Source organism: Pygocentrus nattereri, chromosome 23 (assembly GCF_015220715.1).
Source record: "Pygocentrus nattereri isolate fPygNat1 chromosome 23, fPygNat1.pri, whole genome shotgun sequence".
Classification (NCBI taxonomy): Eukaryota; Metazoa; Chordata; class Actinopteri; order Characiformes; family Serrasalmidae; genus Pygocentrus; species Pygocentrus nattereri.
This window is the reverse complement of record NC_051233.1, coordinates 19,720,572-19,731,676: the sequence shown is the minus strand read 5'-3', so window position 1 is coordinate 19,731,676 and position 11,105 is coordinate 19,720,572. Positions and strand designations below refer to the sequence as shown.

At 36.8% G+C, this 11,105-nt stretch overlaps 1 protein-coding gene across 5 annotated transcripts in view; it reads right to left on the bottom strand.

Annotated features, from left to right (window-relative positions):
- Window positions 1-4,907: 4,907 nt before the first annotated feature.
- pbx3a (pre-B-cell leukemia homeobox 3a) overlaps window positions 4,908-11,105 on the bottom strand; it is a 105,557-nt gene continuing 99,359 nt past the window's right edge. For 3 of the 5 annotated variants that reach the window (XM_017698398.2, XM_017698377.2, XM_037533318.1), the window contains 2 exons: window positions 10,246-10,284; window positions 4,908-5,920 (listed from right to left, as the gene is read on the bottom strand). In XM_017698398.2, coding sequence (XP_017553887.1) covers window positions 5,828-5,920; window positions 10,246-10,284 — 132 coding nt within the window. In that variant the 3' untranslated portion in view covers window positions 4,908-5,827. The remainder of the gene's footprint in view (window positions 5,921-10,245; window positions 10,285-11,105) is intronic. The other 2 variants (XM_017698388.2, XM_017698407.2) reach the window with 1 other exon arrangement.

Here is an 11,105-nt window from a genome sequence, read left to right as displayed (position 1 = left end):
ATTATTAATGAGCCTCAATTTACCCGAGCCGACAAGACATGCATGTACTTGCGCCTGTATAGTAAAAACCTGTTAAATAGTGTGCTTATATAAAATGGAGAGGGGGGACAACCTAACATATTTTGGATTTCCTTAAATAATTACTTAACAATTAAATAGTTCCTTAACAATTAATTATTTGACCAATACATTTTTAATATACGCAACCTGCATATCTCTGCTACAAATAAGAACAAACTTTGTTTTGAGCACCTACTGTTTGTGAGCAATCAGCTCAGTGGCGGCAGTGTAGAGGATATAACACCCTACAGGTGGCTATGGGACTATTTTGCTAGAAACATTTGGTAAAAAATATGTGAACACAGTTAATTTGATACAGTTTCACATTGATTGAACAAGGCAAGCTTTCTAACCTAACCATACACAAAACACAGCACCACACATTGTTTAAAACCATTTATGGCAAAGCAAAATTGCAATGAACATATTTTGAAAAAAATTAACATCTTTTCAAATCTAAAAGGGTTCTTTAGTAAAGGCAATGGTTCTATTTAGAACCATGAATTCAACATAGAACCACTGGCATGCTTAAACGGTTCTTTGCATGGTGAATTGGTTCTTCAGACTGACGGAGAATGTGTTGTATATGATTCTATATAGAACCTTTTAGAAAATGAAAACAAGCACAAGGAGCAGGAAACCTGACACTTAAAGATCTCAATGAGACAAAGTATTTGCACACAGATGGTGAAGATCAACAGCAGCTGCTGACACAGCCTAAAACATGAAATATGAAATATGAGCCCTGCAGAGATGCCATTTGTAGCCCATTTTACATGAGACAGTTTGGTTGGAAAGTATTTGAGCATCTATTTTTGCACATTTATCACATTAAATGGTTTCATATCCACATACAATATGTAATATAAGACATGAGAAACGAGAACACGAGGAAACAAGTTTTTAAAATGATCATTTTATGTATTGAAGGAAAAATATTTGGCAACATCTATGTCACCAGTGTGAAAAGTAAATGGCCCCATGAACTTTCACATTGCTATAGAGAAATTTTGGCCCACTCTTCTTTCCAGAATTGCTTTAATTCAGTCACATTGAAGAGAATTTGAGCATGAACTACCTGGTTAAGATCCTGCTGCAGCATCATAATGAGGTTCAAGTCAGGTACTTCACTAGGCCACACCAAAACCATAATTCTGTTTCTTTTGTATCATTCAGAGGTGAACATGCCCAACTGCGGTTAAGCTTCAGATCACAGACAGATGTCCAGACATTTTCCTGCAAGACTTTCTGGTAGAGAGCAGGATTCATGGTCTTGTCAATTAGTCACCCAGGCCCTGAATCAGCAAAGCATCCCTACACCATCAGAATGTTCTCATCATGGAATGCTGGGTTAGCTTTATATCAGATGTAATGGGATCTGATGGCCTGCAGCTCCTTAGATGTTTGTCTGGTCTGTGACATCAGGGATTAGGTGTTACTGTGTTCTTGTAAGAATTTTGGTAGGGCGGCCACTTGCGAGAAGATTCACCACTGTTCCAAGTTTTCTTCATTTGGAGATAATGGCTTTTACTGTGGTTCAGTGGAGTTCTACAGCCATAGAAATGGCTTTTTAACCCTTTCCAGATGGTCAAATTTCAATAACTTTCTTCTGGAAATTTTATTTTGATGGCCACAGAGTGTTTGAGACCTTTGTTGAGGCATTGAGACCTTTTAGCCTGCTCCCTTTAGTTGGTGTTTGATTTTTTTTTTCCTTCAATAAATGAAATTATTTCATCAATTTTTTAATTAGTCAGTTTTATTTTGGGTTTGCTCACGTTGTCTTTGTCTCACATTACATTTGGTTTGAAGTTCTGAGACAATTAAGTGTGACCATGCACACATAGAAGAAATCATGAAGGGGCAAATACTTTTTCACAGAATCCTGTAATACTGGCAAATAGGGTAAACCTCAATCGAGATTTATATGTTCTTGCAGTATCTCACAATGTTCTTATCAACTTCTATCAAACCAAGTGTTCAAAACCGATTGCTTCAAAGGTAGAAAGAATTTTGGGGCAATTAAGTACCTTCTTGCCAGAAAGACGACAAACTGCAATTTATTTATTTTATGAGAAAAAAAAGTACAGTACTGTGCAAAAGACAGAGACCACATTATCATAATTTCTAACCAAAATAACCATTATATACAAGTTATTCATTTTTCAGCAAGAGCAAAAAAGCAACAACAAAAAAAGCAAATAAATAAATAAAATGAAGAGAAAATTACACAAGAGTTGGCAACGAAATATCATAGCAAACTTTTCAGTATTCAATGTGTCCACCCTTCATCTATACTACAGCTTCAATTCTTTTTAAGAAACTTGCTTTCAGTTTCTCAAAGAACTCTGAAGGGATGTTTTTCCATGCTTCTTTTAAAAAGTTCAGTCTGCCTTTCATGGTCCAAATAATCCTAAGCATAGTCAATGATGTTGAGGTCTGGTCTCTGAGGTGGACAGTCCATTGTTCTGAGAATACCAGCAGTCTTCCAATTAAAATGTTTTACACCAGGTATTAAACAAATTAAAATAGGTACATGATGTATTAAAATTGTACTCAATTTTTTGCACTAATCAGCATTCACAATGTCCTCAATCCAAAACAATTAACCAAAACATTGTATCAAAACATCCTCCAAGAGCAACTTCTCCCAATGATCCAGGAGCAATTTGGAGATGAACAATGCTTTTTCCAGCATGATAGAGCACCATGTCACAAGGCAAAAGTGATAACCAATTGACTCGGTGAACAAAACATTGAAATTCTGGATCCATGGCCAGGAAACTCCCCAGATCTCAATCCCATTGAGAACCTGTGGTCAATCCTCAAAAAGAGCGTGGACAAACAAAAACCCAGAAACTGTGATCAACTCCTGATCCAAGCTGACATCCAGCATGCTGAGGCGAATTGCAGAAGTCTTAAAGAAGAAGGGTCAACACTGTAAATATTAAGTCTTTGCTTAAACTGGATGTATTTGTCAATAAAATGTTAACACACGTATGGAATGCTTACAATTATACTTCATTATACCATATAAACATCTGACAAAAGGTTCTAAAAAAACTGAGGCAGCAAACTTTGTGAAAACTAAAATTTGTGCAATTCTCAAAACTTGGCCACGACTGTACATCTTCATAATCATTTTTATCAACTCCAGTTTTGGAAACTTTCATTTTGACTTTTCCCTTCCTTATAGACATGGATTATATTATATGCTAATCTCCCCAGAAATCTGTCCATTTTGAATTTTTAATTTGTATTCATTTCTGTTGTATTAATATGCATTTGTTTTGCTTTTTACTGATACTGAAAAATGAATAACTTTTGCTGCATGGCAAAAATTAAATGAATGAAAAGTTGGTCTCTGATTTTTGCACAGTATTGTATATAAACACTAAACTAAGCAAACAAGAAGAGAAATAAAAATTAAACACAGAAACTATATATATACATACACACACACACACACACACACACACACACACACACACACACACACACACACACATCCTGTCATACAGAGCAGGGCTTCATATATACAGTTTATAGCTACAGTTATTTAAAAGTATGAAAATGAACAACAGTCAAAAATTATTTTAATTGTACATAAGTCCCAGTGTGTGTGTGTGTGTGTGTGTGTTTTCACTAAAAGAAAACCTCATCTCTATTTTGACGTTTTTCTTTTTTTTCCTTTTTTTTTTGCATAATTTAAAAATACATGTTACCCTTTATATTGTACATACATTTCAACTCTGGTTCCACTGACTTACATTGATAGTAAAGTAAGTTTTTCCTTCTCCTGTAAAGGTGTCATTTTGGAGATATCCTTTGAAAAATAGAGGTGCCAAAAAGTGTCCTTTAGAGTGATACCATAGAAGAACCATATTTGGTTCCCTACAGAACTTTTCTTAGCCATCAGTGGATGGGTCCATAAAGCTACACTATGTAAAACTTGGGGAGTTGGAGACCTCCCTGGTGGAAATGTGTAACTGCACACAACATGTGGAAGTTCTACTTTGGGCCCCTTCACCCAAGAGCATGAATCTGAAGATTGCGAGCAAGAGTGTTCAAGGAGAATGATTAGAGGAGAAAGATTAATCTTCCAAGGATGTAAGTGAATTATCTACTTATGTCATCATACCTTCATCAGTGTAATGTTGATTTTGTGTGTGAGACCTAAACATCAAGCTGGATCTTCTTTTTGAGCCTGTGTGTGCGATGTTAATATGGAAAGAGGTATGACGTAGTCAAAAACTCCCTTGGAATCTGACTCAACACCTTAAAATTATTATTTCGGCATTTACAGGTTGCAGCAGTACATGCACATGACATTTTAGGGTGTTTTTTTTAATCTTGGAGAGAATAAAGTCTTACAGTGCACCTCTAAATAATATTTGTAATGGAAATAAAATGTAAATAACCTTTATATTTTAAAGAACGTCTACATTTTCTGCAAACTAGGTGTCATTCGGGAACGTTTATTTTGTGGCACATAGGTTCTACTGTTAAACCTACACAATGAAGAAAGATGAAACTGGCATTAGACATGATTTAATCATATGTAGTATATTTCCAAAAGTATCCAGACAACACTTCCAATTATTGAATACATCTACCTTAAGGTGCATTCATCACCAACATAGGTTGTATAATATCCATTACTAATAGAATTGGATAATCTGCAGCAGCCACATATGAGCTAAAGGTCACCATGGTCACAATGCCCAATGCCAAGCATTGGATTAAGGGATATAAAGCCCCCCAGCCTTGGGCCATGGAGCAGTGGAACTGTGTTCTCTCTCTGGGAAGAGTTGTAGAGGTGTGGTGTTTGTGATCCAGAACAAATCATCCAACATCAGCATCTGACCTCACTATTGCTCTTGGGGTTGAATGTAATCAAATCCTCACAGCAACGTTCCAACATCTAGTGTAAAGCCTTCCCAGAAGGGAAGAGGCTTTTACTGCAGCAAAGGGGGAGCAAACTCCTTATCATCACCTTTGATTTCAGAAGAAACATGGAATGGTCTACAAACTTTTGGACACATAGCACATGTAAACTCTCCTTAAGTGCTGCATGTTGCAAAACGCTGGAAAGAACAATGAGCTATAATGCTAAGAGGTAGTTGGTGAGCACTAAGTGAGCTCCATGTTAATGATATCACTGTTATATGTTTGGGAATGTAGAAATAATCTGAATTTGTTATGTATGATTTTAGTCAAATCACATCAATGATACTTCATACATACAAGAAATATTTTAAAGATGGGAATAAAAGCAAGTGCCTTTTCAATGATCATTAATGGAAGGTCTTGACATTATTTTCTTAGTCTAGCAAACACTGCAGATATACCAAACAGAAGAGATGCCTCGGAAATGTCCTGGCTTCATAAAAATGAACTAGAAACCAATCTAATTACTTGTCACCTATTACAATCAATGTATAATTATAGATCCGGGTGAAGAAGCTGTAGCTGATGTTCCACCAACAGCTATCAGTTTATACTTCCAGGGTTTGGACTTCTGGCTAATTGGCAGGAGAACTGAGTGAAATCTTCACAATTGTATGACTGTAAACGTTGATTTAAAACCACTGGAGCTTTTCTAACAGTATATGTTTGGATGTCTACCAAAAAACCTTCCATAGGCAGCTGTCACTGGGTAAGGTTCTTGCAGAAGACGTGGTCTGAATGCGACATCTTAAACGCTGTTGGTGCTCCATCAGCAGGCATTTTGATGAGGGTGGCTGCATTAAGAATGGAGAAGGCCAGATCAGTTGGAAGTATCAGAATGAATGCTGCCTGCTGCTTCTGCAGGAGAGGTCACTGAGGAAGGAGTAGCTGCTTCATGCCATCCACCATTACCCTACACACACACATACACACACACACGCACACACACACAGAGAGACAGAGAGAGAGAGAGAGAGAGAGAGAGAGAGAGAGAATGATATGTATCACAATATTTCAATATAGACACAAAGCACTAGTAGTGCCACATTTACAAACAGACAGAAACTATGAATACTATGATTTTTATTCATCCTTTCACCAAGTGTATTGCACTAAATTACTACTCCAATTAAACAAGACTAATTATGCTCTATTTGTAAAGAAGGTACTTATATATTTAGGTATATATTTATATATTAGATTTATTTAGTATATATTTATATATTATATATTATATATTAGGTTTATATTTAGGTACTGATCATATCCACGATATGCTCAGAAAAGTATACTGTTTATCATAATAACAAATATTATTATGATACAATACAATATTATTATACCGCCCACCTCTAATTCAACATTTACAAAGACTAGAAACAGGAAAAAGAATAAAAAGGAATTAATAAAATAAGATAATACTTTAACAATCCCATCTAATCAGCTATGCGATGTTTATAAAATCACAGTAAGGGGCCAAGTGATATATCTGTCGATATGATAGTGTGGTTTTATATTACCAGTGACTAGTGATGGTAGAAAAAGTGACAAATTCTGTAATGTTTTGATTCTTTTGGAATTAGAAATAGAGGTTTTGAAACTGTAGTTTTTTTGATATTGTGACATACTACTTGACGTACTAGATCCAGCTTCTCCCAATCAGAACTATTTGCAGCCCAACTGCTTAAAATTAACAGCCAGAAATTAAACCTTCTAAACTGAGAAATTTTGTGTGTGTGTCAATACCACTTTTTGGGGGGAGAGGGAAAAGAGGGCAGGGAGAGAGGGAAGGAGAGACAGAGAAGCACTAATCTAGGCATAGACAAAGTTGTATGTAAAACATTTGCATACCCCTGGTCAAATGACTTTTGTTGATTTTCTAAGTAGAAATACATCAACACATCTGCAGACAAGAAACTTAAATATGGCTTTTTTTTTTTTTTTACAAATTTTCATGCACAATCTGTTTTTTACAATATGTCAAATTCAGTAAATAAACAGAAATTAAGCATTAAAATGTGCAGATTGTGTTCTCTGAACAATAACATTTTGACCAGGTTGCCAAACCTTTTGCATACAACTATGTGTGCGTAATATCCAGGAAAAAAATTGAATGTATTTAGTTTCTGCCCAATGTTTAAACATTTGTCATACCGTTAGCCTACTAGGTCTTGTGCAAACCACACTGGAGCAATCAATTCATTTTACTTGAATTGATACAGAATAAGCATCACTACCGATTACTGTGCCGATGATCAGCATATTTTTGTCATATCATGAGTGAAAACAAAATGTAAAAGGTATCCACACCTTTAACATAATCAACATCTCAAATATCCAACATAAATAAAAGAAATAAATATAAAATTCATTGGCTGATATTACTGGTAATTGAAATTCAAAGCCCCACAAAATGTTCATATAGGTCGACGTATCAGCCATGTATGTGTATATATATGTATGTAAATGTATGCATGTATAAACATATCAAATTTTTCATTCATTTGACAAACAGACAGTGTTGTTCTTTTGTTACACTATAATCCAGCTGACCGAAGAAAAACAATAGATGCTTTTCAGCTGTGACTACAAAAAATCATATTACTTCGACTCTGCATTAATGTATGTTTGTCAACACCATAAGTCCTTTAGCGACAGATCCTCCATGACCTACATAAGGCAGCAGAGTGAGAGTGTGTGTGAGACACTCGCTACTCTTTGAAGCTGTTAGAAGATGGCACTTCGCCTCTGTGCCCTCGGGCCAGACAGCTTTGCTCGACTAAACCTAAAACGACACCTTACTACACAAACGCCTCCAACCACTCCCACCCACCTTCACACTTCACTCTGTTGGGTACCCGGTTCCTTTTTTTATTGCTGATGAAATGCAGTCTGATTTGATTCCCTCACAGTGGGCCCTCACTAACAATCTATATACTGCTTTCTGTTGCTTTGAGTAGCAGGCACGCAGTTGGTTCTATTGTCTTAACAGAACTCGTTGTGTTGTTGCTCATGAAAATCAATCGCTAGTGGGGCTCCACAGGGCTTTCTCCTTGGAACCATGCTTTTCTTATTATATATTAATGAAAAAAAATGTTATGCATATGATACTGCCATATATTCATGTTCTTCCTCTGCAATACAAGATTTTATAGAGGAAGCTTTGATACTGTAACAGAAGTCTTTACTTAGCATGAAACTAGTGCTGAATGAATGGAAAACAGTGTACGTTGCTCTTCATCTCATGGAATTCATAGTTATAATGTAGCAGTAAATGCTATGAATGGCAGCGTTGGCAATATGGATGACATATAGTGAAGTAATCTACATGAATGCAGCTCCTTTGATACTGAAACCACTAGATCTATCACGGTGGCCTTGCATGCAAGTGAAAATAAAAGTTGATGGACCTAAAACCCACTAGGAGTTGTTTACATTACTTTAAAATAACATAATAGAGGAGAGCACTGCGTTTATTAATTTGATCTAATTTCTGCATTTTTAATCAGTTTTATTATATTTTCTTTAGGTGTTTGAAATAGTTTTATTGGCTTTACATTTATTTTTAAATGTTCATTGAAATACACCTAGCAACACCATAGAAACCACCAGAAATACCACAGCAACCGATTTGTGACACATTAGCAACCACTCAGAATATCACAACAATCAGCTAACAAAACCCTAGCAACGATAGCAGCAACTTGAAACACGATAGCAAGACTCTAGCAAACACCTAGCAACCACTTTCAAAACCACAGCAACCACACAACACCACCTTAGAAACCTGGAATAATATACAAACCTCTTAGAGATCTAACATACCATAGCAACTGCTTTGAGAAAACCTCAGCAACCCCCTAGGACAATATAGCAACTTCCTATCCACACCCTAACAACCACCATACACTAAACAGACCACCTAGGTGCACCCTAACAACCACCTTGGATTCCTTAGCAACTGCTTAGCAACATCGACCAACTACAGAGAATACTGTACCACATAACAACTACCTGAAGTACCATAGGAACTGGTTATTTTAAACATATTCTTAGATGTTAATTAAAATATTCTTTCATCTCCATTTTTCTGTATATTTGTATTTCATTGTATATGTTACAGGGTAACCCACTGTAACCCTATGGTGACTCCACCCCACCCATAACTCAGTTATACTTTTTTGTTCTATTCAGACTTACTGAAACGTGACTTAATTTCTAAATGAGATATTTCCACAGTGATTTAAAAGGCTTGTTCTATCTTTAGACTTGAGGTGATAACAGTCAACTCTTTGCTGTAGGATGTTACATGAAGAGCTGAATCAATGAATGTGCATATATATATGTAATTCAAGCACTACCTTGCTTTCCCTCAGAGAGATAGACTGTGGTCAATTTTTCACCACAACTGCATTATGAGGACACGCTATCTGGAAGGCATTTTCCTTTTCCTCGATGCAGCCACCTCAACAGATAAATTAATCTTTAACGCTGCGACTTCAGATTGACTCCATTATAAAGTGTGTCTTATCGGCCCTCATCTGGGACGACGCTACTCACATCTGTACAAAGCTGCAGGCAATTCCAGTTTCATATTTCATTAAAGTGATAAGGAAATGGACTGCAAATTTGCTCAGTGAGAGAGCAATAGAATGGTGGTGAGGGTGTAGGTTGGGGGGTTGGGAGTCGCTCTCCGAGCAGCCCAATGAGAAAGGAGATATTCGGCAGAGAAAGCCCGGCATGTCGCTGCCTTATTAGATGCGTTTCAGAAAATGGAAATGAAATGTGTTTGCTTTCTCCCCTTTGCAAATGGCTGTATGTGTGTGTGCATGAGAGAGATGGAACATTAATACAAAACCCCACATTTATCTTCCTTTTTTTCCACAGGACTGCCGTCAACTCTCCCCAGCTTAATCTGTGCTGTCGACTTTGCGCAGGCTCGTGGAGAGAGGCGGTTTGATCATACTGGCGGCTTCCTGAACGGCTTTGGGAGGCCTGCTAGAGTGAGATTATCCCAGTTCCTTTTCAAGGCCACTTTCAGAATGGTTTGTCTGTAAGTGTGTGTGTGCATATGTGTGTTAATATGGAAGTTGCTAAAAAACAACATTACTCTTTAAACTTACCATCAGAATTTCTTTGAAAATTATTTCCCAATGTGGGAAATAAGGCTGGGTATTTTAGTCAAAAGTGAATGTGAATTTCTAAGGCATTACTGTAGGGGACCTAAACTCAAATTACCTTTGGGCCACTAGCCAGCCAATCTTCAAGGAGGGGCGGCTGAAAAAGTTCAGAGAAAAAAAAAGTGCATGAATTTTAACTACATAACTTATACAACTATATGCAAAAGTTTAGTAGGCTTGTGGGCTGCTGTGCTAAAGGCAACACTGGTTGTAGCAGTGATAAAGAATGCTGGCAGGGAGAGCCAATAAATAAACCATTTTTATATTGATTATGTTGAGTAATCATACATAGTGTGTTGGCTGGGTGAAGCAGATTAAATGTAAATATTTTAGCTGCAGAAAAAAAAATAGTAGGACTGAAGTTTACACAGAGAAGGACAGCCAATATAAAGTCTTTAAGATAAACAGGTACATGATACCTGAGCTAACATTACTAGCAAAATCACTTATTTCACCCCATACCTTTTACACACAGCTAAAGGTTTGTGTAGAGGTACTTTGCGGATACCAGTACGATAAGTTCTCCACAAATAAAGTAAACTTTAGCTTGACATTTGTTGGTACTCCTCTGTGATGCTTTCTATGTGCTATAGCTGTGCATTGTACTGCTGTGTGGCACAGAGCTTCTCATTCTTTTTACAGTAGCCTTCAGAAGGCTGCAATATCCTTTCTAGGCTTCTTTCATTGGACTAAACAGATCAGAACTTCTGACCAAACTGTAAGGTGCAGCATAGTGTTCAGCCATCTTGTGCTTCTTATATATGTGAATGCTGGTGTAGAATTACAGCCCAGTAAAATGGTTTGGTGGGGAAAATCTTTTTTGAACACAGCTACCTCTACATCACTGAACTTTTATTTTGTCTTGAACTTGCTGACAGTTCCACCACACCTGCACTTTCAGATACAATGAGCGCACAT